The 27464-nt window shown below is 37.2% G+C and overlaps 1 protein-coding gene across 1 annotated transcript in view; it reads right to left on the bottom strand.

Moving 5' to 3' along the window:
- Positions 1 to 27464, bottom strand: part of SLC30A6 (solute carrier family 30 member 6) — a 37509-nt gene that overhangs the window by 2448 nt on the left and 7597 nt on the right. The window contains exons 3-13 of the mRNA XM_021697459.1: positions 24943 to 25027; positions 23624 to 23666; positions 22479 to 22544; positions 15168 to 15248; positions 14546 to 14581; positions 13727 to 13821; positions 11726 to 11774; positions 11067 to 11186; positions 7942 to 8044; positions 6987 to 7034; positions 5930 to 5998 (exon numbers count right to left, since the gene is read on the bottom strand). Coding sequence (XP_021553134.1) covers positions 5930 to 5998; positions 6987 to 7034; positions 7942 to 8044; positions 11067 to 11186; positions 11726 to 11774; positions 13727 to 13821; positions 14546 to 14581; positions 15168 to 15248; positions 22479 to 22544; positions 23624 to 23666; positions 24943 to 25027 — 795 coding nt within the window. The remainder of the gene's footprint in view (positions 1 to 5929; positions 5999 to 6986; positions 7035 to 7941; positions 8045 to 11066; positions 11187 to 11725; positions 11775 to 13726; positions 13822 to 14545; positions 14582 to 15167; positions 15249 to 22478; positions 22545 to 23623; positions 23667 to 24942; positions 25028 to 27464) is intronic.

Here is a 27464-nt window from a genome sequence, read left to right as displayed (position 1 = left end):
TTGAGAGAGAGAATGAGATAGAGAGAGCATGAGAGGGGGGAGGGTCAAGGGGGGGAAGCAGACTCCCTGCTGAGCAGGGAGCGCGATGCGGGACTCGATCCCGGGACTCCAGGATCATGACTGAGCTGAAGGCAGTCGCTTAACCAACTGAGCCACCCAGGCGCCCTACATTATGTTTTTAAAGTAGATAATAAAACAGTAGGTACAACAATGATCCTATTTTGTTTAAAACACACAGAGACAGAAAAATAGCCAAGAGTAATAGCACTTATCTCTACAGGGTAGAATTATTAAAGGTTTTTATTCTCTTCTCTTGGACTTAGTTGTAAGTTTTAATTTTTCTAAGAATCAGGTACTATTTGCATAATAATAAAACTTAAGTAAAAATATATAGTAAATAAAATTAAATAAAATGCCCAGCAGACAGGCAACTGGGTGGTTCAGTCAGTTAAGTGTCCAACTCTTGGTTTTGGCTCAGGTCATGATCTCAGGGCCATGAGATCGAACCCCGCATCAGGCTCTGTGCTGAGCATGGAACCTGCTTAGGATTCTCTCCTTCTGCTCTGTCCCTCCCCTCCCCACTTTCTCTTAAAAAAAAAAAAAAATCCAGCAGATATGTAATGTTGATTTCTAGATAAACTCAGATTTTCAAACGAGAAAAAATTATACCAAAGAATAAACTGCACATAAACTTGCCAAGTAGTTGGTTTAGTTGCAATGTGTCTGAATCCAAGACTTTAGCAGTAGTGAGTTATTGTCAATCATAAGATGGAGAAAATATAATGCTTGAAGTTGACTTCTGGTCTATTATTTTTATGTAAGACAAGCCATGTCTAGAAATGAAGTCATCTTTGATTTCTCCCTTTTCTTGGCCACTACCATCTCACAGTCATCACTAGACAAAACTATAAAAGACACTGTAACCTCTTTCTTTCCTTTTTTTTTTTTTTAAAGATTTTATTTATTTATTTGACAGCGAGAGACACAGTGAGAGAGGGAACACAGCAGGGGGGAGTGGGAGAGGGAGAAGCAGACCTCCCGCCGAGCAGGGAGCCCGATGCGGGGCTCGATCCCAGGACCCTGGGATCATGACCTGAGCCGAAGGCAGATGCTTAACGACTGAGCCACCCAGGCGCCCTGACACTGTAACCTCTTTCAGTCGGCTATGGAAATTAAAGCAATTAAAATAAGTGAAAACCATTTCTGTGCAGGAGCTTGAACAAAGTCCGCCGTGACTATGGTGTTCGCATTAATTTATGGCTTTTGTGACAACTATTCTTGGCATCTCAAAAGCTTGTTTTATTTTGTCCTTGGTCTTAATTAGGCACTGCATGGGTGCAGGGTTAGATGGCCACGTTCTGAACAGCTGGGTGACTGCATTCTTTGTGTTTATAAGCTACCCAACTAAAGAAACACTCATCTACTATTTTATTAAGATTAGTAAAATGAAAAGAATAATTGAAAATGAACTACAGGGGCGCCTGGGTGGCTCAGTTGGTTAAGCGACTGCCTTCAGCTCAGGTCATGATCCTGGAGTCCCGGGATCGAGTCCCACATCAGGCTCCCTGCTCAGTGGGGGTCTGCTTCTCCCTCTGACCCTCTTCCCTCTCGTGCTCTCTGTCTCTCATTCTCTCTCTCTCAAATAAATAAAATCTTAAAAAAAAAAAGAAAATGAACTACATTCGGGGGTGCCTGGGTGGTGCAGTTAGTTGAGCCTCTGATTCTTGGTTTTGGATCAGGTTGTGATCTCAGAATTGTGAGAGCAAGCCCCGTGTCAGGGCTACTACCTCTCTCTCAAATAAATAAATAAATCTTTTAAAAAATGAACTACATTCCTGAAGGAATGTAAATTGTAAATTTTTGGAAAGTGATTGGCTATATCAAAAACTGTAAAAAAAAAATGTGAATGTGAATGTCCCTTTTTTAAAAAAGATTTTCGGGGCGCCTGGGTGGCTCAGTTGGTTAAGCGACTGCCTTTGGCTCAGGTCATGATCCTGGAGTCCCTGGATCGAGTCCCGATCGGGCTCCCTGCTCGGCAGGGAGCCTGCTTCTCCCTCTGACCCTCCCCCCTCTCATGTGCTCTCTCTCATTCTGTCTCAAATAAATAAATAAAATCTTTAATAAATAAATAAATAAATAAATAAAATTTAAAAAAAAGATTTTCTTTTTAAGTAATCTCTATACACAAACTGGGGCTCGCACCCACAACCCTGAGATCAAGAGTCGCATGCTCTACCGAGTGAGCCAGTCAGGCACCCCAATATGAATATCCTTTGACTCACAAAAACAACTTCTAAAAATTAATCTTAAGGAATAATCACAAGTTTGTGCAAAGATTATTCCACAAAAATGTTCATCCCAGCTTTTTTTAATTTTAATTTTTTAAAAAAAATTTTATTTATTTATTTGACAGAGAGAGACACAGCGAGAGAGGGAACACAAGCAGGGGGAGTGGGAGAGGGAGAAGCAGGCTTCCCGCTGAGCTGGGAGCCAAACACGGGGCTCGATCCCAGGACCCTGGGACCATGACCTGAGCTGAAGGTAGACCGTTAATGACTGAGCAACCCAAGCGCCCCATCCCAGCAATTTTTATACGGGAAAAATGGAATACCACTTTGTCCATTGGGGACTGATTAAATAAATGATGGCATATTCATATAATGTAAAATTGCAGCCATTAAAAATTATTTTGGGATTCCTGAAAGATAGCAGTGGGAGTGGCACTTTTTTGAAATGCCCCAAATATTTCCAGAAAAACAGAGAAACTAAGATATTAAGTCCAAAAACCTATGGACAACACCTATAAAAAAACTAGATAACATGGTTCCCTAAGGAACCCTAATCACAAGGTGTAAGACCTGCAAGGTATCAGCATCTGTGGAGGAGGAAGAGACAGGATATCCAACTGACCTAAAAACCTCAAAGCAGCTAACTTGTACTTAATGGAAATCCAGGACAACAAATTTGAGAAAGGTAGCTGGGAAACTGGGAGGGGTTCTACATGTTTCAATAGTGGATGAGTACACTGAGTCTGCAATAAGAAGAGATGGAGCAGCCTAAGCCCTGTGAGCCCCCCAAGTAACCAAGCAAAGCTCCCTTCCATTATAAAGCACCACGTTAAGAACAATTGTGTCTGAGTCTATGAATCCAAATTGAGCAACACAGCAGAAACAAAAGATAAAGAATCCAAACTAAGCAACACAGTAGAAACAAAAGATAAAGAAGTTCAAATACAAATGGGAGGAAAAGAACCAGGAGAAAGAAAGTATTTTCACTTCACAGACTCATCAGAAGAGGGAGCTTTAGAACCATAAATTCAAACACACTACCCTAAACCAGTCCTTATTTTAAAGTTCAGCCATCAGAAAGGATGAATACCTACCATTTACATTGACATGGATGGAATGGAGGGTACTATGCTAAGTGAAATAAGTCAGTCAGAGAAAGACAATCATCATATGGTTTCACTCATACGTGGAACATAAGAAATAGCTCAGAGGATCATAGGGGAAGGGAGGGAAAGCTGAACAGGAAGAAATCAGAGAGGGAGACAAACCATGAGAGACTCTTGACTCTGGGAAACAAACTGAGGGTTGCAGAAAGGGGAGGTGGGTGGGGGGATGGGGTAACTAGATGATGGACATTGAGGAGGGCATGTGTGGTGATGAGCACTGGGTGTTATATGCAACTGAGGAATCACTGAACACTACATCTTAAACTAATGATGTAGTTATGTTGGCTAATTGAATTTAAATAAAAAAATAAAGTTCAGGAATACAATTTTGCATAGAAAGGAGCAACAGAAAAGAACTGAATCCAAATCGCACACAAAGTTAGTATAAGAAAAAAAGAGAACAGATTATAAAAGATCGCCAGAAAGATTTACCTACAAAATGAGTAAGAACTATAACCTACTTTTTCAAAACAAGCTGAAAGACATGAAACGAGAATAACATAAATCAGCACTAGAAGACCTCAGAAATGAGTGTGCCTGGGTAGCTCAGTCAGTTAAGCATACAACTCTTGATTTCAGTTCAGGTCTTGATCTCAGGGTCATGAGTTCAAGCCCTGCATTGGGCTCCACTCTGAGCGTGGCACCTACTTAAAAAAAAAAATAAAGAAAACCTCAGAAATGAGATGACAGTGAGAAATACAAGAAAAAACAATCACTTCAGAAATGAAGACCAAACTAGAAGGAATACAAAAGCAAATAAACATACAGGTCTACTATAAGAGAAATAAAAGGTGAAGAGAAGGAAAGTTTTAAAAATCAAAGGAAATGAAGAGTAAGAAACTGAAAGAAAGTAACAAATATGAAAGAAAGGCAAAGATCCAACATGCTTATAATAGGAGTTCCCAGAGAAGACAATAAAGAAAGAGAACAAAATAAATATTAATAATTAAAGAAAACTTCCCTGAAAGTTAATTTTTTTTTTGAAATAAAGTTATTGAAAGAATATACTGCATACCTGGAGTAACTAACCCAGAAAGACCAACACCAAGACATAGTCTAGTGAAATTACAGACTAAAAAAAAAAACAAAACAAAAACCTTTGGGCATTTAGGCAAAACTCAAGTCACATTTAAGAGAAAAAAAAAAAAACTGACCAGAACAGTAATATTTAGTGACATAGAAAAACTGTTCCTGATATATTATGTGAAAAGAGCAAATTATAAACAGCATGATCTCATTTTCTAAGGAGAGTAAATATATGAGTATAAATAAGAAAATGTCATGGCAGGTTTCTCTACATGAAAGGATTATGGTGATTAAAAAAAGTTTTTTTCTGAGTACTTTTCTGTGTTTTCCTCATCATTCCTGACACAGGAATGAAACCATGCCATAACAGTCTCTCTGGTAATAGGTCCAAAGTGGAGGGCGCCTGAGTGGCTCAGTTGGTTAAGCGACTGCCTTCGGCTCAGGTCATGATCCTGGAGTCCCTGGATCGAGTCCGGCATCGGGCTTCCTGCTCGGCAGGGAGTCTGCTTCTCCCTCTGACCCTCCCCTCTCTCCTGTGCTCTCTCTCATTCTCTCTCTCTCAAATAAATAAATAAAATCTTTAAAAAAAAAAAAAATAGGTCCAAAGTGGATTTGTGAAAATTAATAAAAGGAAACCTTACTAAAATGGGAGTCGGGAGGCCAAGGGAGGGCCTTTGAGGCCCTACTGCCCCTAGTCAACTGCACACTCAACAGGAAGAGAGGTCGAGTCCATACTACTTTAGCTACTTCTTTTATCACATCAGCAGGAGAAAGGAGACTTTCCTTCTTCCCCCACAACAGCCCAGCCAATTAGAGACTGTCACAGCTCAGCAATGAGAGCCACTACACTCGAACTCCCCGTTTCCTCCACTGGATTTTTCAGTTATAACACTCCTTTCCACTTCCCCCTTTCCTTTATAAAAAAGCATTCCCCTCTTTTGTTCTCCAGACTTGCCTATGGTTTTGCTGTAGCTTGCTTGTCCCAAATTGCAATTCTCTGCTATTCCCAAATAAACCCATTTTTGCTAGTAAAATAACTGGTTTTATTTTTAAGGTTAATATAAAAAATAAGGAATTTTATGTTGAAGCAAGTTGTGTTATTGTAACTCTTGAACATATTCAGCAAAATCTCCAAAAGCAGAACTGCAATTAAAAAAAAATTGTACTATTTACTTTTTGGATATTTTCATATTCAGAAATGTGTGACTATAAATTTGTCTTATCTGGACAACCCAGTATTAAGATCATTAACAGCAGTTTGAAAGGAAAAAAAAAAAGAAAAATATCCTTCAATTAATCTCAATTAAGTTACTGAATCCATCTACATTTTAGACTCTACTGAACAGAAATGGTAATCAAAGACTCCATAAAAAATTTAAAGAAATGCTTTTTTTTAGTTTTAAAAACTATAAACTATGTAAATTATCTAAATTAATATGGAAAACATACCAGTGAGCCAAAACCTAGGGTCCAAAAATGCTCATTTCGAACTTCTAAAACTCCATCCAGGGTAGATACCTAATCAAAAACAAAGAAATAGGGTTTGTATTTGACATATCCAACACAGTCACATTATGGACTTGATCTAAGCCTAGAAATGACATGGCCAAACCCTGCATTAGGACACTCATTAGCCAAGAGAAGTCCCAGACCACTCAAGACATCATTTCTACTTGTTCGGTAGTGAGCCAAGACCTTGTATTCGGTTTCTTGTCTGGCCCAATCCCTTCAAAATCAGGTCTTTACCACCTACCCCCAGCACCACCTTGTTCAGCAGTGTATGGTCCTTTTCATTTTGTCAATATGTCATATATTTATATCCAGCACTTGTGGTATTAAGATTTTTCTCCCTTTTGAGGGGTCTCCTCTGTCATTGCTTTCTCTGTATTCCCTTTTACCAAGTTTCTGCACAACACAGGCTGTTATTTGAATGTGGGCCAAAAGGAAATTCCAAGACCAGATATATCGTGTATGGCCCACTGGTACAACGACAGAGGCTCACTAGCGGAGAAAGCAGCCAGCTCTGTTGGTAAAAGTGTCCTTTGTGATACCAACAGCCAATAGTTTGAAATACTCTCAATCCAAGTAATTTGACTATCTATTCCTTCATTAGTAAAGAGGTGGATATTTATAAAAAACAAAATCTAAACTCACAGATCAGTATGTTACATGGTGAAGCAATCAATCAATATGTAAGTGGCCTTTGACTTAATCAAAATCCTGGGTTTGAATACAGACTCATAAAAACCGTAGCATTTACATAGCTAGTAGTATGGTCTCTAGACCATGACCTTGCCTTCCACATTTACTTCAAGCTTCCAGACTGAGCAATTCCTCAAATTTTTGTACTTCTGTCACTGTGTTGTATCTCCTACTGTGTTATTATAAACAACACAAACTCTCCTAAAATAAAATCTAGGTAGGGCTGAATAAAATATTACTTGCACCCACTCTTTCCATCCTCTAATTATAAATTAAAATTATTTTATTTACTATTCCTCCTTACCTCTCTGATAAGTTTGTCCAACTGACCAATAACATGGGGTGGTGTTGTCTGGAGAAAAAATAAAATAAAATATGAATAACCCAGGGAGATAAAAAATTATTTTTTTTTTTGCGTAGTGGTCCTAACACTAACAGGTTGCCTTATACCAGACTTGGCTTTGTAGAACATGTGCCCTATCATGATTTAGGGAAGAGAGGTTTCAGTTGGCTCCACTAGTGGGGCAATATCAAGAATCAGCCCATATTACTTTTCATCTCACAAAACAGCATTATCTCTAGACCCAAAGAACCCTTGAAGAATCGAACCACCAACTAAAAATCTTCTGTATATGGCATAGCACTATACAATTATTATCTTACTGTTATTACTGCTTCTGGAGCTGCAGCTAGTACCCCTAAGTTTTAGAAAAGGCATGAGGGTAAGACAGAAGGAAAAGCAGTGTTTACAAACACATTCATCCCTGGGAAGCTACGTTTGTATTCAGGTGCTTGTCTACAGGTGTTACCCTACTGTTGAAATACATAGTAATTTGTCATTTTTAATTTTAAGTTTGAAATTTAAAAGTCTCACTAATTCAAGGACAGGAAATAAGAAAACAATTCACAACCAGATTACAAAATAGACAAAGCACATTTATTGGGGGAAAATCAATATGCAAAAAAAATTTCTAATTAACACTGTTTTCACTTGAAACATTAAAAGCAAGATATTTTTAGCTTATGATTTTGTCTTATATTATAAATATGAGAAGATCTGTGCCTATTTCATGGGCCAAGAGAATTTCATCTGCTTCTTACTATATACAGACTTCAGAGACTACTGTTTGACTTCATTTCTGATGGGAACTTCCAGTAGCTAAAAATTTCACAATCTGGTAGAAGAGTACATATAATTTTATAATCTGGTAGAAAACCATGGCTAATATTAAGCATGTGTATTGGAAGAAGACCCTTACCTGCAGTAATACTTTGCCACTGTACACGCTCATGGGATACATGGTGCCAAACGTCATCAGAGCAATGGCTATGGCAGAAGCAGTGTCTACAGCAAAAAAGTTACTAAAAGGAAAAAACAATTCTAAATCTTAAATGTATGCCTCACTGGGCTACTTGCAATTCAATCTTCCAGAAAATTAATTATCTAAAGCAACAGGACTGTTCTATCAATACTGGCCACTACTGGTAACGGGAGTGTCTCTGAAAAAAAAAAAAAGAAAAAAAGAAAAAAAACCAACCAAACAAACAAAAAACAACAACAAAACATTTTCAGAATCCTTTCTTGCCAAAGTTTAGTGGAAAATGGTAATTTTTTTAAGCAGTATGTTAAATAATTATGTTAAGATGGTGAAGGAAAAAATGTGAATATTTTCCCACTATGTACTCTCAATCTACTTGCCAGGTAGAAAGATTTCACATATATTCACTTGTTGCAACAAATAAAAACCTTCAACTAGTAATTTCTGATACAGAGAAGACCAATGTACTTCATCAGTGATTCTGGCAATTTTCCTGTAAACACCTTTCCAATTATTACTACTAAGAATTTTTGAAATTCCCTAGGAATTACACAATGTGAGATTCCACAGGAGTTCATTAGAGGAACACTGGCCACTAAAGTGCAACACTCATCAGCAGTTCAGGCTGTTCTATTAAGAAGACAGTCCAAAATGCCCATGTTTACAAACTGTTTATGCCTCTTTTTTAATACTTTTTCCCCACACACTGAGAACAGAAACATGAGGTAAGACATGGTCCCTACCTTTGAAATAGCAGGAGATACCCATGTAAAGAAAATAAATCAATTTGGGAACAAAGGAGAATTCCTACAGGGTATCATGGATGCATAGAGGAGTGAGAGACAAGCCTCCTGAGGAAGGGATAATCCAGAAGGGCTCAATATAAAAAGGTGACATCTGAGCTGACTCTTCCAAGATGAGTGAGCCAATGGGAGGAAGATATCACAGTTAGGGAAAGCAGCATGCACAAGGGCATGAAAGTCCTGATACAGCACTGAAACCATGAGCAGGTAAGTACACGTGGCTGGATGGTCAGTAAGGGTGGCAGGGGCTTTATCATGCTAACAACTTTTATTTTCTTAAATAGGCAAAGAGGAAGATTTTGAAACAGGAAAATATTATGGTCAGACTTGCAATTTTGAATGATGAGGCTAGTAGCAAAATGGAAGGTAACTAGAGATGTGTGAGAATGACAGAAGACCAGAAGACTATTCTAATTAGACCAAGGAAATGATAAGGCCTCAATATCGGCAAGGGGAATGGGAAGGAGGAGACAAATTAAAAAGAAAGATGCAATCAGACTAGCTGACAAGACTGTTACTTACAATAGCTAAGACATGGAAACAACCAAAGTATCCACTGACAGATGAAGGGATAAAAAGTGTGAGATACACACACCCACAGACATACACACACTGGAATATTATTCAGCCAAAACAGGAAGGAAAGCATGCCATTTACAATAACATGATGGAGAAAGATGAATACTCTTACGAGCTCCCTTATATGTGCCATCTAAAAATCAAAACTCATAAGAAACAGAACAGTTTGGTGGCTGTCAGATGCAGGGGGTGAGGAGGGGGGAGAAATGGGTGAAGTTGGTCAAAAGATATAAACTTGCAGTTATGAGATACATAAGTTCTGAGGATGCAATGTACAGCATGGTGACTATAAAAACTTAAAAAAAAACCAAACACAACACTAGGTGACCAATTAGAACTGGCTTTGGGAGGGGCAAGAGGGGAGGAGGGAGAAGTAGTTTATTTAAGAATGCACTGGAGCTCCTAAAAAAAATTAAACACTGAATTATCATATAATCCAGCAATTCTACTTCTGGGTATATGCCCACAAGAACTGAAAGCAGGGACTCACACAGATACTTGTACACTCATGTTCACAGCAGCACTATTCACAATGGCCAAAAGATGGAAATCCAAATACCCATCAATGGATAAGTCGGCAAAATGTGTTGTATATGTACAATGGAATATTATTCAACCTTAAAAAGGAAGAAAATTCTGACACATATTACAACATGGACGAATCTTGAAAACATTATGCTTAGTGAAATAAACCAGGCACAAAAGGACAAATACTGTCTGATTTCATTTATAGGAATTTCTTCGTCAAATTCATAGGGACAGAAAGTAGGAAGAGTGGTTGCCAGAGGCTGGGGCAAAGAAGAGGGGGAGATACTATTTAATGGGTACTGAGTTTCAGGTAGGGAAGATAAAAAAAGTTCTGGAGGTGGACAATAGTGATAGTTACACAATGATGTGAAGTTACTTAATGTCACTGAACGTGTGCTTAAAATGGGTTAAAATTTTAGTTTTATGTTATGTATGTCTGAACACAATTCAAAACAACAGTGCAACAGAATAGATGGTAGTAGTACCCCCTGAGATGGGAAATACAAGAACAAACAGCTTTGGGGATGCGGAAATAGGTTCAGCGGCTGGAGACGTGAACAGAAGTCAGGAAGATACGCCTGTTGGAATTCAACAGACATCCGGACTAGAAATAAAGGCGTGGGAAATCCAGAGGGGATAAATAAAAACAAGTAATTGAATGCAACCTCCCAGGGGAGTACGCAAAAGAGGAAAAAGAATAATTAAGGACAGATCTTAGTAAACACTAATGTTTAAAGGGTAGGTAGTGAAAGAATCGTATGTCATAAAACGCTAAGCTTAAAGCAGCTATAAAGTATATTTCCTAAAAGGTTTGCCTTTTAAAAAATTATTTCACACCTACTTCCTCTGCCTTCTCTCAGCAACAGCAGCCATGGCTTATCTCTCTTTTACTGACATCTCTGTTTCACTCCCCAGGTCAGCAGTAGGGAATTTGAACAGTTTTCCAGTCTGAATTATAGACTATGACAAAAAATATGTATTGAATCCAACCTCCTTAATTTTTCAGATGAAGACACTTAAGGATAAGACTTGACCAAAGTTGCACAGGCCATAAGCAAACATGCTCTAAGCTTAATCCTTATCCATCCCACAGATGCCTTTAAAAGTCAGGCCCCCAAAAATGGAAACCACTTGACAGCAATAAAAAATACTTACTTAATTTCAATTAGCATATATGTAATACAAAGAGCAAATGCTCCAGCAAGATCAATCAAAACAAATGGATTCATTCGGGGAAGGAAGATACTGCTAAGTCCTGGAATAATTCCACATAAGCTATGAAGAAACAAAGAGTATTCATTAGCAGAACTCAATGTAATATTGATGAAAATCTTGTAAAAGATAACTTTTATTTTTTTTTAAATTTTTTAATTTTTAAAAGAATTTTTATTTATTTATTTGACAGAGAGAGAGCACAGGCAGGCGGAGTAGCAGGTAGAGAGGGAGAAGCAGGCTCCCAGCTGAGCAAGGAGCCAGATGTGGGGCTCAATCCCAGGACCCTGGGAACATGACCCGAGCTGAAGGCAGTCGCTTAACCAAGTGAGCCACCCACGTACCCCGATAACTTGTTATTTTAGCATCATATGTCTTTTATAGAAAGCAAAGAGGATTTGGAAACAAAGCTCTCTCACTCATAAAGGTTTCTTATATCATCAGTTAAAAGTAAGAAAAAGTAAAAGGAGAAGAAGAGTCTGATCTGTAAGATTCATGTAGTAACTTCAGCAATGAATACTGTAAGTTCCCATGACAGATGGATTTCTTGTGCATTCCTCCGAAATTATGTATATCATGAAACCCCATACATAAGATCTTACCTTCGACTAAGATCTGCAACATGCTCTTGAAGCCAACTCGTACTAGCAGCTTTAAGAAGAAAACACTTAAATTACTTATATAGAAAAATAAAGCACTACCAGAAATACTTGATTTCCTTAATTAAAAAAAAATAAGTTTGGCATGACTGTATCACATTTTACAAAATGACATGCTATTCAAATCTAGACCTTTTCCCTCTTTTATGCCTTCAAGATAATAAGGGAAAAGCAGTTTCAACTATTTATATCACTGACCTGAAGGAATTAGTGAGCTTACATATGCCACTGTTACTATTAATTTTAAGTTTTAAAGGCTCTGTAAATGTAAAGCAGAACTTCCTAACCAGTGTGCTGAGAATGGGCTATGGGCAAACCAATTAATTCCCTCAGCTCTCAGAAAGGACAAGTGGGGATTTGGCTATATGCAGACATCTGCCAGTTACTATCTCTGAACCAGTAGTCTCCAGGCTCAAGCATCCTCTTACACTGATCTCAAGGTTACAGAAATATTATCACGTTTCAATGTGTAACATGATGTAAAAAAGACTGGCAAGCTTTATACAAAAGCCATATAGTAGAGCAGTTAAGAGTAGGCTCTGATGCCAGAATACCTGGCTTAAAACCCAGCTCTACCTTAGCTAGATGTGTCGCCTGGGGCAAGTGATTTTATACCTCAGTGCCTCGGCATAAAATAAGAATAATAAAATTATTTACCTCATATGGTTTAGGGAGAATTAAATGGGTTAATCTACATAAAGAATTTAGCACAGTGCCTGGCAGACAGAAAGTGCTCAGAATTATTTTCCACTCAAATTTCAACTAATGTCACAAATATCAATGCTTCTGGGAACTTTAATATCCAGCTAATGAAAATACAAACTAGATAACCTTTCTGGAAATAAGTCTGGCACAATATACATCAATGACTTAAAAAATATTATATTTCCAACCCATTTACAATTTCTTCTCTGGGAATTTATCCTAAAGAAGACTCGGATGCATACAAAACACTTGATATAAAAAAGCAGATTGTAGCATTATTTGTAAAAGGAAAACTTGTATCTTCCTGATCATTTCTAAAACATACCTTCTTAAAATTTCTAGAGTGAACATTATATTATTTTAATAATTTATGATTTTTTTCAAAATAATTCTGGACATTGCAAATACCACTATTTAATTTTCTAGTTCATGCAGGAATTCTTAAACTCTAATTCATACAAATACAACTCATGCTTCATAATATTCATGAAGTTGTTTAAATTTGAATGGGCAATTCAGAGAGCTTTCCTCTCTTGACTGTCCTAGTGTTCAAGTCAGTGAGACCTAAAAAGACCCTCTCCTATCTTTGCTTCAAAGTGTGGGTCTGTGCACACAGTCCACTTTGGTTTTTATCTCACTTCTCCAACAATTAATGATTAACACTTTGTGAGTTAGTGGGATTCCAGAATATGGAAATGACTGACAAATGACAATAATTTTGACCACTGAACTGAAGTATCAGTCTGAATTTTTAAAGACTTGAAAATAAATGAGTATTTCAAAACATATATGCTACTTTACAAATATATGCCCATCCACCACTGACAGAGAGAAGTTCCTGGGAACTTATCTAACAGAATATAATTATTTGCAAAGAGCACATGAACTATTTGAAGTATAATGATGCTTCTAAAATGCCTGCAATAGACTTTTTGTAGGTAGGTTATACATCTAAAATTCCATTCATGTTATTTGGCAAATGTAATTTTTCATCATGTATAATTTAATACGTAAGTCAGTTCTGACTGTTTTTAAGTAATATGTTATTTTAAAGCTTGAAATAATTAGATTTTGTTTTATAATTCTCTACTTAGAGAAGATCTGAGAACCTCTAGGAGAGTTCTCTCTTCTCTTCAGAATAAGCTTCTTTGTTGATTTATGAGTTACTGAAATAAACACAAGACTTGTTTTTATGAGAGATTAACTGGATTTTTTATTAATGGTAAATAAAAATCATACCTTCAGAGACATAAGCAAAAGGTTTATTCCGAATAGAAAGCATCGTGAACAAGTTGAAGGAAAGAGCCACAAAAGTACCAACTAATAATCTTCCCCTAGAAAGAATAATAACATTCACCATTATATTTTTCTTGGTAATACCAATATGCAATTTCAGCATCCAGACAAAGAGACGGGAAGGCAGAGTGGTCTGCTTCAGTGGTTTGGGATTTGCAGAGCCACACTCTGAACTTGCTTTCAGGCTCCATAATCCATTGCCTGTCTACTGCTCCATCTTACATAGGACCAAAACTGACTCTTAGCATTAACAGTATCTTCTTACAGGTATCTGCTGTTATAAATCCATATAAATGCAATAGTGTTTGGTTTATAGTATACTAGACAGGTCAGAATATCCTGAATTAAACTGATCAAAATAGGTAAAGTCCATATATTTGGCAACTATATGTAGTAGATAATAACAATTCTATCTTTTCTAAAGGTGCTACTAAAAGATTTTGGGCATCAAATTTTAAATTATAGGCGATCAATGGGGCTAGTTTAGTGTGTTGACCAAGGCCTGGAAATAATGAGGGACCTAAAGCCAGAGTACAAAGGCCTTCTGATGTAATATAAAAACATAAGGGCTTGGGAATAATTAAGGGTGAGAAGTTGTCTTGGGATTTGGGAATTTTGTTTGTGAAATATCAGTGAAATATATATTGCCACACTCTGAACTCTGACATTGGCCAAAGTAACCACTATTCCTAATATACCACTTAATAACTGGGAATCAAACATAATAGTAAATTATATGTTATGTCAAAAGCAAAATCTCACGTGTGTATCTCAGGCTGCTCCAAAAAGCGTTCTGCACTAAAAGAAAGAAATAATGTACTAAATTAGTTCTACAAATTATGAAATTAAAAAGCCTTATTAAATACAGAATTAATTCAATAAGTGAACAAAATCTTTTTTTAAATTAATTAATTTATTTAAGTAATTTCTATATCCAACATGGGGCTCAAACTCAAGACCCCAAGATCAAGAGTTGCACGCTCTTCTGACTGAGCGAGCCAGGAGTCCTGAACAAAATCTTTTAATATGATATCCAACTGTTGATTATTAGCAGTGATCAGGCAAGGAGACTTACAAATTATCCTTAATATGTAATACCAATCTTCTCTACAAAATCTGTTTCAGTGGGTTTGTAACTCAGCATTAAAACATGTCTGACTGAAGCCCTTTCTTTCATACCTGCCCAGGATTTAGTAGCATCAAAATAAAGTAATAAAGAAGGGAGAAAAGTCCGAAACATGAGGAAGCCATACTATCAAAACTCCAGCACCATTCATCTTGATTTCATCTTCAAACCAATCCAGTGTCTCAATGGATTCTTTCATGTCCCCGAAGGTGGAAGAGCTGGAATTTACAATGACATGAACACTGTAGACAAACGTACCTTTCTTTTAATATAAAGAGGGCTCCCAACTGTGCCAAGACTGTGGAGGCAAATACAGCTAAGACTTCTAATCTTTCAAATCTGAAATCAGAAAATTAGATCAGCACAATTCATAAACCAGTATCTCCAGAACACATTTTCATTCATTTATTTACTCACTCAATTTTTTCTTTCTTTTTCTTTTTTTAAAGATTTTATTTATTTATTTGACAGAGACACAGCAAGAGAGGGAACACAAGCAGGGGGAGTGGGAGAGGGAGAAGCAGGCCTCCTGCAGAGCAGGGACCCTGAGATCATGACCTGAGCCGAAGGCAGATGCTTAACGACTGAGCCACCCAGGTGCCCCACTTACTCACTCAATTTTCATATGTGCCTACCATAAGCCAAACACTGTTCAGACAGACTACAGATTTTCTAGAATGAAGATAAACAAAGAACATCACAGATTAAGAAAAAGAGTGCCTATCTGTACAACATCTATTCCAGGACCCACTTATGGCTTTTATTTTTCTAGAAATAATTGTTATCATAATAACAGCTAACACTTGATTGACCCATCTTGTGTTAGACATTGGTCTAAGTGCTTAACATATTATCTTTTTTAAAGATTTTATTTGAGAGAGAGAGAGAGAGCATGAGCGGAGGGAGGGGTAGTAGGAGAGAGCGTGGAGCCTGAGGCAGGGCTTGATCCCAGGACCCTGAGATCATGACCTGAGCCTAAATCAGATGCTTAACCAACTCAGCCACCCAGGCGCCCCTATATTATCTATTCTAAACTTCCCAACACCTCAGGAAGGTTACTTTATCCACTTTTTAAAAAAAGAATAGATAAGGAACTTGACACACAAAAAGGAAAAGTAACTGTTCAGAGTCATATAGCTAGCAAGTGGAGGTGTCAGGTTTCCAAACTTAGGCACTCTAGCTCCAGAGTTCATGATTTTAACCACTTATTATACTGTCTCTCACTGCTACACATAACTGTAGTTAATAATGTTTATGTCTTATAATCCTAAACTGTCAGCTGGAGGCCAGGGGCTGTAGCCTTATTCATCTTAGTTTTTCCCACAACACATAATTTAATGGCATTCAATATTTGTGGTATGTATAAATGCTTGAAATTTCTCAAGGAATTACATATCTTCAGAAAAGATAATAAAATAATTAAGGATGCTCATCACATTGCTGTTTGTAAAGGGAAAAAAAGGTTGGAATCAACAACAGAACATATTATTAAAAATATAACAGAAATTGGGGTGCCTGGGTGGTGTAGTCCAGTCAGTAAGCCTTCAACTCCTGGTTTTGGCTCAGGTCATGATCTCATGGGTTGTGAGGCTGAGCTCTGCATTGGGCTCTGTGCTCAGTGCAGAGTCAGCTTGGAAATTCTCTCCCTCTGCCCCTTCCCCAACTCGCGTGCATGCTCTTTCTCTCTCTTTCAAATGAATAAATAAATCTTTAAAAAATATATAACAGAAATGTATTTATTGACATGGAAAGATGTAAGTGAAAAGAGTGAGTTATAAAAGAGTATAAAACAGTATGTAAATGAAGCAAAGTTATTTGTGAAAATCGATAAACTGATATTAAAGTGCATATGGAAATGCAAAAAGTGAAGGAAAGCAAAGATAATCTGAAGAAGAACAAAGCTGGAAGATTTACACTGCCAGATGTCAAGATTTATTTCAAAACTATCATAGTTAGGGGCGCCTGGGTGGCTCAGTCGTTAAGCGTCTGCCTTCGGCTCAGGTCATGATCCCAGTGTCCTGGGATTGAGCCCCGCATTGGGCTCCCTGCTCGGCGGAGAGCCTGCTTCTCCCTCTCCCACTCCCCCTGCTTGTGTTCCCTCTCTCGCTGTATCTCTCTCTGTCAAATAAATAAATAAAATCTTAAAAAAAAAAAACTATAATAGTTAACACAGCATAGTACTAATGCAAAAATAGACAAATGTACCAGACTGAATAGAAAAGAAAATCCAGAAATAGAATTACACGTTCATAATCACCTAATTTACGAAAAAGGTAGAGACATAAAAAGCAGTAGAAAAAGGATTAATTTTTTTCCAATATATGTTTTATCAATTGAACAACTAGAGAGAAACAAATGTGCTTTGACCTCTACCTCAACCCATACACAAAAATGAATTCCAGTTTGACTGTAGGTCTTAAATGTGAAAAATCAAACAACAAGACCTCTAGCTAATACCAGGATATCTTTATGACCTAGGAGTGGCCAAGATTTCCTGACAAGTACACAAAAAGGACTAACCATAAAAGACCGATAAACTGAATTTATCATTCAAATTAAAAACGTTCATTTGTGGGAAAAGATATTTATATATAAAGAACTCTTACAGAGCAATAACAAAAGAAAAAAGGTAACCCAATTTAAAAATGGGTAAAACACTTTAACAAGTATTTCACAAAAGAGATAATCTGAACGATTAAGAAACATATGAAAAAGTAAATAAAAGTATGAAAAAGTGTTCAACTAGTCATCAGGAAAATAATTTAAAACCACAAGACAACTACATACCCCAGAAGGGCTTAAAAAAAAAGGCAGTATCAACTGTTGGTACAAGCATGAAACAATCAGAACTCTCATACATTGACAGTGGGAGAGTAAACTGGTAAAATTACTCTAGAAAACTGGTATTATCTTATCTTCTAACAATGAACATATGCAAATCCTATGACTGAGTAACTTCACTCAAAAATATGTATCCAACATAAAGGGATACAATGTACACCAAAAGACATGTGTACAAGAATATTTGGAACTAGTTTTATTTATAAGAGCTAAAAGCTGAAAATCATCTAAATGCCCTTCAATAGTTGAACATAAAAAGAAATTATGGTATATTTATAAAATACAATATGAGTGAACTACTGCTATAGGAGAGTATATACTGGAATCCCATTTATGTGCCTTCAAAAACAGGCAACAATAATCTGCAAGGAATAGTGGTCAGAACACTGGTTACTTTTGTTGGGTTTTGACTCTGACTCAAAACAAAGGGAGGCTTTTTGGGGGGACTTGTAGTGTTTTATATCATGATCCAGATAGTAGTTATACAGGTATATTCATTTATTAAAATTCACCAAACTGTACAAGGATATAAGATAGAACAAGATTATAGTCCCTGCTGCCATGGAATTTATATTTTAAAGGGGGAGACAGAGTAACGATTTATAAGTTCTGGTAAGTTCTATACAGAGAATTATAGTAGTCTGATGTGACAAGAGGCTAATTAGGATTCATTTTAGAACCTATTTTAGATTGGGCCCAGTCACTTGATGACATTGGCATTCAGTGATATTAGGATTGGAATAACAAGATGGAGTGCTGTATCTTGTAAAGATGACGTGAAGAACATTTCAAACAGAGACAACAGCTTGTACAAAGGACCTAAGGCAGGAATAAATTAATTGTATACAAATTACAGAAAGAAAGTGTGGTATAGAGGGCATGAAAGTGGTAACTTGAAGAGAAGTAGGCACAGAACAGCTAATATAAGAATTTTGTAAATTAGAGAAAGGACTCAGGATTTTATTCTAAGTATGATAGCAAACAACTGAGTGGTTTCAAGGAGGAGACTGATAGTATGACTTGGATTTAAAAAGGAAAACACTCTGGCTGCTATCCGGAGAATGGTCTATAAGGGGGTAGGAGCAGAGGCATGGGGACAAGTTAGGAGGCTGGATTAAGGCAAGAAATGAAGGTAGCTTGATTAGGATGTTAGTAGTCAAGATAGAAATGGGGGTAGGGGCAGATTTCTGGATGTGTTTGTAGGTTACCCTGATGTAACCTGCTGATGGATAAATGTGGGGAATGAGATGGGAAAAACTGCAGAGGAACAGGTTTTGGGGAAAGAAAACAAGAATTCTAGCCAATATTTAAGACACCAATTAGATATCCATGTGACGCTGTACAGAAGGCAGTCTGAAACAAGATAGATCTCAGGGCTAAAGAACTGGAGTCTGTAAATACAGATATTTCAAGCTATGTGACTGATTGAAATTATATTCAGATGTTAATTTTATTATTTAATTGCTCCCTCCTTTCTTGTTCACTCTAAGTTGGCCAAAATGGAAGTTATCAAGTCCTTGTTTAACCTTGTCTCCTGGCCACAGTATTTGATCTAAAGACTAATAGCTGTTCCAAGCTAGACCAATCAGTAGTTCTCTCTCATGATTTTTTTTTTTTTTAAGATTTTATTTATTTATTTGGGAGAGAGTGCGAGCACACAAGCAGGGGTAGCAGCAGAGGGAGAAGCAGGCTCCCTGCAGCAGGGAGCCCTATGTGGGGCTGGATCCCAGGACCCCGGGATCATGACCCAAGCCAAAGGCAGACGCTAAACCGACTGAGCCACCCAGGCGCCCCTCTTTCTCATGATTTTCTTAACTAGAGTTGGGGAAAAGCCTTTCCTTCTCTAAGATGAAGGTAAGAAGGTTCCAGTTAAGGTCTTGCTAGGAGTTATTCCAGGATGGTGGGGAAAAGTGGTCTGAGAAACTAAACCGGACATGCAGAGAAAAGCAGGCCTGAGAGATAAGAGAAAGACAATGTCCTGAGTTTGCTAGTCCCTATGCCAGTTACCTCAGTCTTCCCACATTTTGATTACATTAATTTTAAAAGTTCCCATTTTCCCCCATACTAGCTTGAGTTGGATTTTTGTCACTTAAAACCAAAAGCTTTAACTCAGAGTCACAGATTTCTATATACTGGTATTTATATGTACCTTATAACCGATTATCATAGTAATAGTCTATCAAATCTCAGTAACACTTATGAATATTTTCACTTTGCATTAAGATTCCATGTTTACTTTGCCCCCTTGTTTAAGCAAGTAAAAACCTGATTTTGTTCAAAAGATTAAGTTTGGTCCAAAAGTTTATTTGCCAAAGTTAAATTCTTCTTTAAATGGGAGAAGATATTTGCAAATGATATACCTGACAAGGGGTTAGTATCCAAAATATATAAAGAACTTATACAACTCAACACCAAAAAAAAAATCCAATTAAAAATGGGCAGAAGACATGAACAGACATTTCTCCAAAGAAGACATACAGATGGCAACAGATACATGAAAAGATGTTCAACATCATTTATCATCAGGGCAATGCAAATCAAAACCACAACAAGATATCACCTAACACCTGTCAGAATGGCTAAAATAAAAAATACAAGAAACAACCAGTATTGGTGAGGATGTGGAGAAAAAGGAACCCTCTCACTGTTGGTGGGAATGCAAACTGGTGCAGCCACTCTGGAAAACGGTATGGAGGTTCCTCAAAAAATTAAAAATAGAATTACCTTATGATCTAGTAATCCCATTACTGGGTATTTACTCAAAGAATACAAAAACACTAATTTGAAAAGATACATGCACCCCTTATGACTACTGCAGCATTATTTATAATAGTCAAAATATGGAAGCAGCCCAAATGCCCATCAACAGATGAATGGATAAAGACAATGTGTGTGTGTGTGTGTGTGTGTAATATTACTCAGCCATAAAAAAGAATTAAATCTTGCCATTTGCAACAACATAGATGGATCTAGAGGCTGTAATGCTAAATGAAGTAAGTCAGCCAGAGAAAGACAAGTACCCTGTGATCTCACTCATATGTGGAATTTAAGAAACAAAACAAAGAAAAAAAAAGAGACAAACCAAAAAACAGACTCTTAACTACAAAGAAAAAACTGGTAGTTACCAGAGGGGAGGTGGGGTAGGGGGGATGGGTGAAATAGGTGAAGGGGATTAAGAGTATACTTATTGTGATGAGCACTTAGTAATGTATAGAATTATGAGTCACTACATTGCACACCTGAAACTAATATAACACTATATGTTAACTATATTGGGATTTTTAAAAATTAAAAAAAGAAAAATGACAAGTGTTGGTGAGCATGCTGGTGGGAATGGAAAATGGCGCTGCCACTGTGTATGGTGGTTCCTCAAAAAGTTAAACATGGAATCACAGACTATGATCCAGGGATCAGTATACACCCAAAAGAGCTGAAAGCAGGGATTCAAACAGATACTTGTACACCAATGTTTATAAAAGCATTACTCACAATAGCCCAAAGGTGGATACAAACCAAATGCCCATCAACAGAAGAATAAACAAAATGTCATATATACATGCAATAGAAAATTATTCAACTTTAGGAAGTAATGAAATTCTGACATATGCTACAAACACAGATGAAATCTGCAAACATTAGTAAAATAAGCCATACTCAAAACGACAAATATTGTGTGATTCCATTTATATGAGTACCCAGAACAGGCAAATTCATAAACACAGAAAGTAGAATGGCGCTTGCCAAGGGCTGAGAGATAGGGGAATAAGGAGTTATTGTTTAAGGGGTACAGAGTTTCTTTTTGGGAAGAGGAAATATTTCTGGAAATAGATAGTGGCAACAGATATAAAGGTACTTAATGCCACTGAATTGTACACTTGAAAATGGTTAAAATGTTAACTTTTATGTTACGTACACTTTATCATAGTAAAAACCCCCACAAACTTAAAAAGAAATTCTTCTTTCAAGTTGTTTCCTGGAATCCGAAAGGAACTCATTTTTTTCTAATACATTAAGAAAAACCTCTAATACAAAAGATTATCTTTCAACTTTCAACTTTTAATAATTTCTAAAACTATAGAAACAGAATCTCAAATTCTTTGATAGTCCATTGCTATCATAAATCCAGTCTTATGATAAAAATACATCTCTACCACTACATTAATGTTAAAATATATCACATTTACTCTAACATTTATAGGACACACCTATAGGAAAATCCTTTGTACTTTCTCTAACTAAAATTTAAGGGATTACCAAAATATCAAAGAACTTAATGTGAACATTTTATTTTAATATGATTTACATGTTCCTTATCTAGAATCCTGTTGGAAGATGTCTTTTTAAATCTACTTTCAATATTTGATCCCCATCCCACTACACAGATAGCATTTATTCTCTACAAACACTCTAGCTACCTCTTTACTGCCTGATAACAACTACCATTTTTTTTTTAAAGGGCATGGTTTTTGTTTGTTTTTTTTTTTAAGATTTTATTTATTTATTTGACAGAGAGAGACACAGTGAGAGAGGGAACACAAGCAGGGGGAGTGGGAGAGGGAGAAGCAGGCTTCCTGCCGAGCAGGGAGCCCGATGCGGGGCTCGATCCCATGACCCTGGGATCACGACCTGAGCCGAAGGCAGTCGCTTAACGACTGAGCCACCCAGGCGCCCCACAACTACCATTTTAATAGCAGTAAGTTAGCAGAAAATAAAATAACTTGAACTTACCCAAATGAATAGACAGGGCTAGGTTTCCTCATCATTACCCAGTAACTTATCAAACATGTCATTAAACTAAGTAAAAAGGAAAATAAATTTAGCTTTAGAACTAGAGCAAGAGGGGAACACACAAAAAGAAATTAAGTTTTCAGAATTCCTAAGTTTGCTGAAAGTTATCAGTGTTTGCAGATTAAATTAATAAACTATTCTAATAAGCTATAATCTAATCACCAGGAGCATCCTAATATGTGAGTTTTAACATGTGGAGAAACTGAAAAAAGTCACAATACATCAAGTCAGTAAATTGAACCTACACCCATACTTTCTCTACTCAAGTAAGTTATCCACCCTAAATAGTTTCCATAACTGAGCATGCAAAAATAACATAGTAATAATAAAGTAATATATTTTATTTTAGCCACACAGAATAAATTTTAACTCTGATAAACTTTAATCTTTGTTAAAAGTTAAACGAAATATTAATAGCAACGACACTCTGGATGGGATAAAATTACATTCATTTTCCAAGTACAGTGGAGATTCATTCTAAAACAACTTACTACTGCGTGAAATCCAGGTGGTAACTCTATGTTTTAGATGAGTCAAGTAGATTTAGTTACATGCCTGATGAAAAGACATACTTATACTCCTCTGGCATGGATCTTGAAGACATTAAGTATTTTGCAGTCCTTACACGGCGATATCAAAGGTCCCATGAAGCAGGGAGCCAAAAGGGTGCCTCCCTAGCTCACAATTGCTCACTTCTTAGTTACTAATGCCCATCTACACGGTTACGGAAGGAACTGGTACGTTCTTATGAGACACTGCTCCCTGGCCACAGCTAACTCAACTACAGGTAGGTACCCCAGGCATATGATCTAATGCCTGGGTATTATTTTTTCTGTTCCTCTATAAATGGGATATTTTCTTCCAGTATATCTCCTAATAGTTATTGTTTGTATATATGTTCTGTGTTGATAATTTTACTTATTTCACAGATTACTTTCCTTTAAGCAGAGAAAACAAATTCAGTGCAAGAAATTCCTTATTAGTTTCAAAACACTAAAGAGACTTTTTAAAACTTACCTAAAAAACTAATGATGTATGGTGATTAACATAACATAATAAAATAAAACAAAAAACAAAAAACTTACCTAAAAAGATCAAAAATGGTCAAGTAAGTATAGGCAGTTAAAGCTGCAAAACAACAAAACAACTGATTAAAATGTTGCTGAATCCACTGTTTGGAAATGTAGCTAATCACCAAGATTGTTCATACCAGAAGTATCCATTACCAAAAAAACCTTGAGTCACTAATTAACCTTACATGTTGGCAATTATCTAGATTAATATATGTAGCCAAACGTGATAAATACAGAGGTGTCTGACTGGCTCAATTGGTAGAGCATGGGACTCTCGATCTCAGGGTTGTGAGTTCAAGCCCAGCACTGGAGCTTACTTAATTAAAAAAAAAAAAAAGTTGGTAAGTACAAAAGCTTACTCTAGAGTCTGATTTTGCCATCAGGACAAAGGAAGCAGCATATACCCAAAAGTGCTACGATCATCTTGGCGTTTTTTCTGCTTTCTTCTGTCATCTGAGTACTATTTTAAATATAGTCTTTAAGTAGCAGGATGAAAAGAATGATACATAAAAACGTAAGAGGTCAAGAAACTGGGCACCTGGAAGACTCGGTTGGGTGTCTGGCTCTTGATTTCCACTCAGGTCATGATCTCATGGTCAGGATGGAGCCCCACATCAGGGTCTGCACTGAGTATGGAGCCTACTTGGGATTCTCTCTCTCCCTCTCCTTCTGCCCCTCCCACTTGCACTCTCTCTCTCTCTCTCTCCAAAAACTAAAAATAAATAAATAACATAAAAAATTAAAAAATTTAAAAGATGTCAAGAAACAAGAAAAACCTTAGAGATTTCCCTTTTCAAGGAAAATCCAAGAAACATAAATCTCAAAATCTTACTTAGAGACTGCATAACTGAAGGGCTAATCTATTACATAAAAAGGAATCACAGTCTTTCAAATAGATTTAAAGCTATTTTTAAAAAAAATTTAAAATGATAATGCTTAGCAACTGAACCAAACTTTACAGTTTACAAGGCACTCTTCTTTTTTTTTTTTAAAGATTTTATTAATTTATTTGACAGAGAGAGACACAGCGAGAGAGGAAACACAAGCAGGGGGATTGGGAGAGGGAAAAGCAGGCCTCCCGCGGAGCAGGGAGCCCGATGCGGGGCTTGATCCCAGGACCCCGGGATCATGACCTGAGCCGAAGGCAGACGCTTAACGACTGAGCCACCCAGGTGCCCCAACAAGGCACTTTTCACATAGCTTCTCTTATTTAAATCTTGAGTTATATTTCAGAATAATATATTCCACATAAAGAAAGATATATATTTAAAACCAGAACAATAAATGTGCAACTAATGATTAACTCCACAAAAATAGGAACGGTGACATACCTATACTGTTAGTGGAACTGCACCACATAAGCAGGAAGCCAGTACATGTTAAGTTTATTGCACCAAAGAGCAGTATCTTCCAGGACTGTGAAAAAGAAAATCATTCTTATTTGGATAATGCTGATAAACTTCACTGGGTCTGTTCAAGTTGCTGCAATTCCCACTCTACAAAGGAATAAGCACAACTTCCTTCAAAAAGTCAGTGTCACATTTCCTACACCTATGAAAATTACCATCAACCAAGTTATTATTTATTAGTCTAAAAAACAGTTCTAGAGGAGGCATTCTCCAAGAGAAAAAAAAATTCTGCCATATAAACTCTCAAACAGTTGAGAAAAATAGGCATATACTTTAATATCATTTTGTCTCTATAAATATGTACACAGAGACAACGATAGCATATGGGGCAAAATATAAAGCAACTGGTGAATGTGAGTAAAGGGCTTAGGGGAGTTCCTTACACTAATCTTGTGACTTTTCCGTAAGTTTGAAATTATATCAAAATAAAGTTATTCTTCCCCTCCCCCCAAAAAGGTCTACACTTACTTATTTACCAAATAAGTCATATGAAATAGGACTGCAAGAGAAGGAAAGATTATCATGGGTTAGAAGTTCATAGACCTGAAATATGCCTTGAAAGTAGCTAGGATTTCATCAGAAGAAGCAGAAAGTGCTTTCTAAGAATAAAAGAAGAGGTCAAGTGAAGTGCTTTTTAATTTTTGTTCCACTCCACTCCCTACAAAGAAGGGAGACCTATAATTGTGTGAAAGTAGAAGTGAAAGAAATAAGTGAAAAGGGAGTTATCTGGAGGTGTTAAACAGATATAATTGCAAAGGTCAAGCGTGGGATAGGATGGCTTTAGAACACAGATGCAAAGTGTAGGTTTAGGATGAAGAACACCTTCTCTGAGAAAGGTGAGAAGGGCAAGAGATGACTGAAGGGACAGAAAAACTGTGAACTAGAGAGAGGTGACAGTGAAGCAGCACAGAGCTAACAACCTCTACATCTCTAGAAAAGAAGAAACAAGGCCATTCTCTAAAATAAAGGGATGTAGTAGAATAGGACTGGAACTTACATCCAGAGGAGAATTTGCACAACAGCAGTTCTAGTGAGTATACTTCTGAATCATCAGAGGAGAACAAGAATGACCATCATGAATTTAGGGTAGACAGCATTCTGCCACTTCCTGTACCCCCAGGAGCAAAACCAGAGAAGCAGGTGAGGTAGGGATGTCAGAGACTGAGAGCTGATATGATAGGTTAATGGGACAAGGGACTCTTACAGTGAGGATATTAATGAAACGACTGGACATGGGCTCTAGTCAGGACAGGGATTCAAGAACAGTCAGAAAAGGAGGATAAGGCATGTAATCTGAAAATGACATTCTCTGCAGCTCTACTGACGAATCAAACTATTCATCAACAAATACCTGAGTACCTATTTTGTAACAGACACTTTTCTAGGCACTAGAGATACAGCAGTGAACAAAATATGGACCTTATATTCCAGCGGGGGTGACAGACAATTAGCAAATACACAAGGTCAGGTGGTGGTAAGTGCTACAAAGGAAAAATAAAGTACGGTAATGGGAAATGTGGAAAGGGTGTTCTGCCAGACAAGGTAGTCAAAAAGACCCCCTTGGTAAGGTAACATGTGACCAGAAATCTTACAGAGGCAAAGGTGCTAAGCATGCAGATATCTGGGGAAAAAAATGGGAACCACAGTGCAAATGCCCTGAGATAGAAGAGGACCTGGCCAAGGACGGACAGATGAGAGGTGAGAGGAAGTCTGGGGCTCCATCAAGTAGTGTCTTGTATGCCAGCAAAAGAATTGGGATTTATTCCAAATGAGATGGAAAGCGGCTTAACTTTCATTTTTAAAAAATCATTCTGGCAGGGCGCCTGGGTGGCTCAGTCATTAAGCATCTCCCTTCGGCTCAGGTCATGATCCCAGAACCCTGGGTTCGAGTCCCGCATCTGGCTCCCTGCTCAGCAGGGAGCCTACTTCTCCCTCTCCCAGTCCCCTGTTTATGTTCCCTCTCGCTGTCTCTATCTCTCTGTCAAATAAATAAATAAAATCTTAAAAAAAAAGATTAAAAGATCATTCTGGCTTCTCTATGTAGAATATACTGCATAGCTGGGGCGCCTGGGTGGCTCAGTCGTTAAGTGTCTGCCTTTGGCTCAGGTCATGGTCCCAGGGTCCTGGGATTGAGCCCCGCATCGGGCTCCCTGCTCTGCGGGGAGCCTGCTTCTCCCTCTCCCACTCCCCCTGCTTGTGTTCCCTCTCTCATTGTGTATCTCTCTGTCAAATAAATAAATAAAATCTTTAAAAAAAATAAAAATAAAAATAAAAAAGAATATACTGCATAGGGGCAAGGATAGAAGTAGGAAGACCGTTTAGAATGTGACTGCAGTAATTCAAAGTGAGAAATGATGACTGAAGTTGGTAAGAAAGTGTTAGAAGAGTCAGATTCTGAGTGTTACACTGAAGATAGAGCAGCAAGATTTACTTACAAAATGGAT

This window comes from Neomonachus schauinslandi, chromosome 10 (assembly GCF_002201575.2).
Source record: "Neomonachus schauinslandi chromosome 10, ASM220157v2, whole genome shotgun sequence".
NCBI classification, from domain to species: Eukaryota; Metazoa; Chordata; class Mammalia; order Carnivora; family Phocidae; genus Neomonachus; species Neomonachus schauinslandi.
The sequence above is the reverse complement of the archived record's forward strand: the minus strand, read 5'-3'. Positions and strand labels throughout refer to the sequence as shown.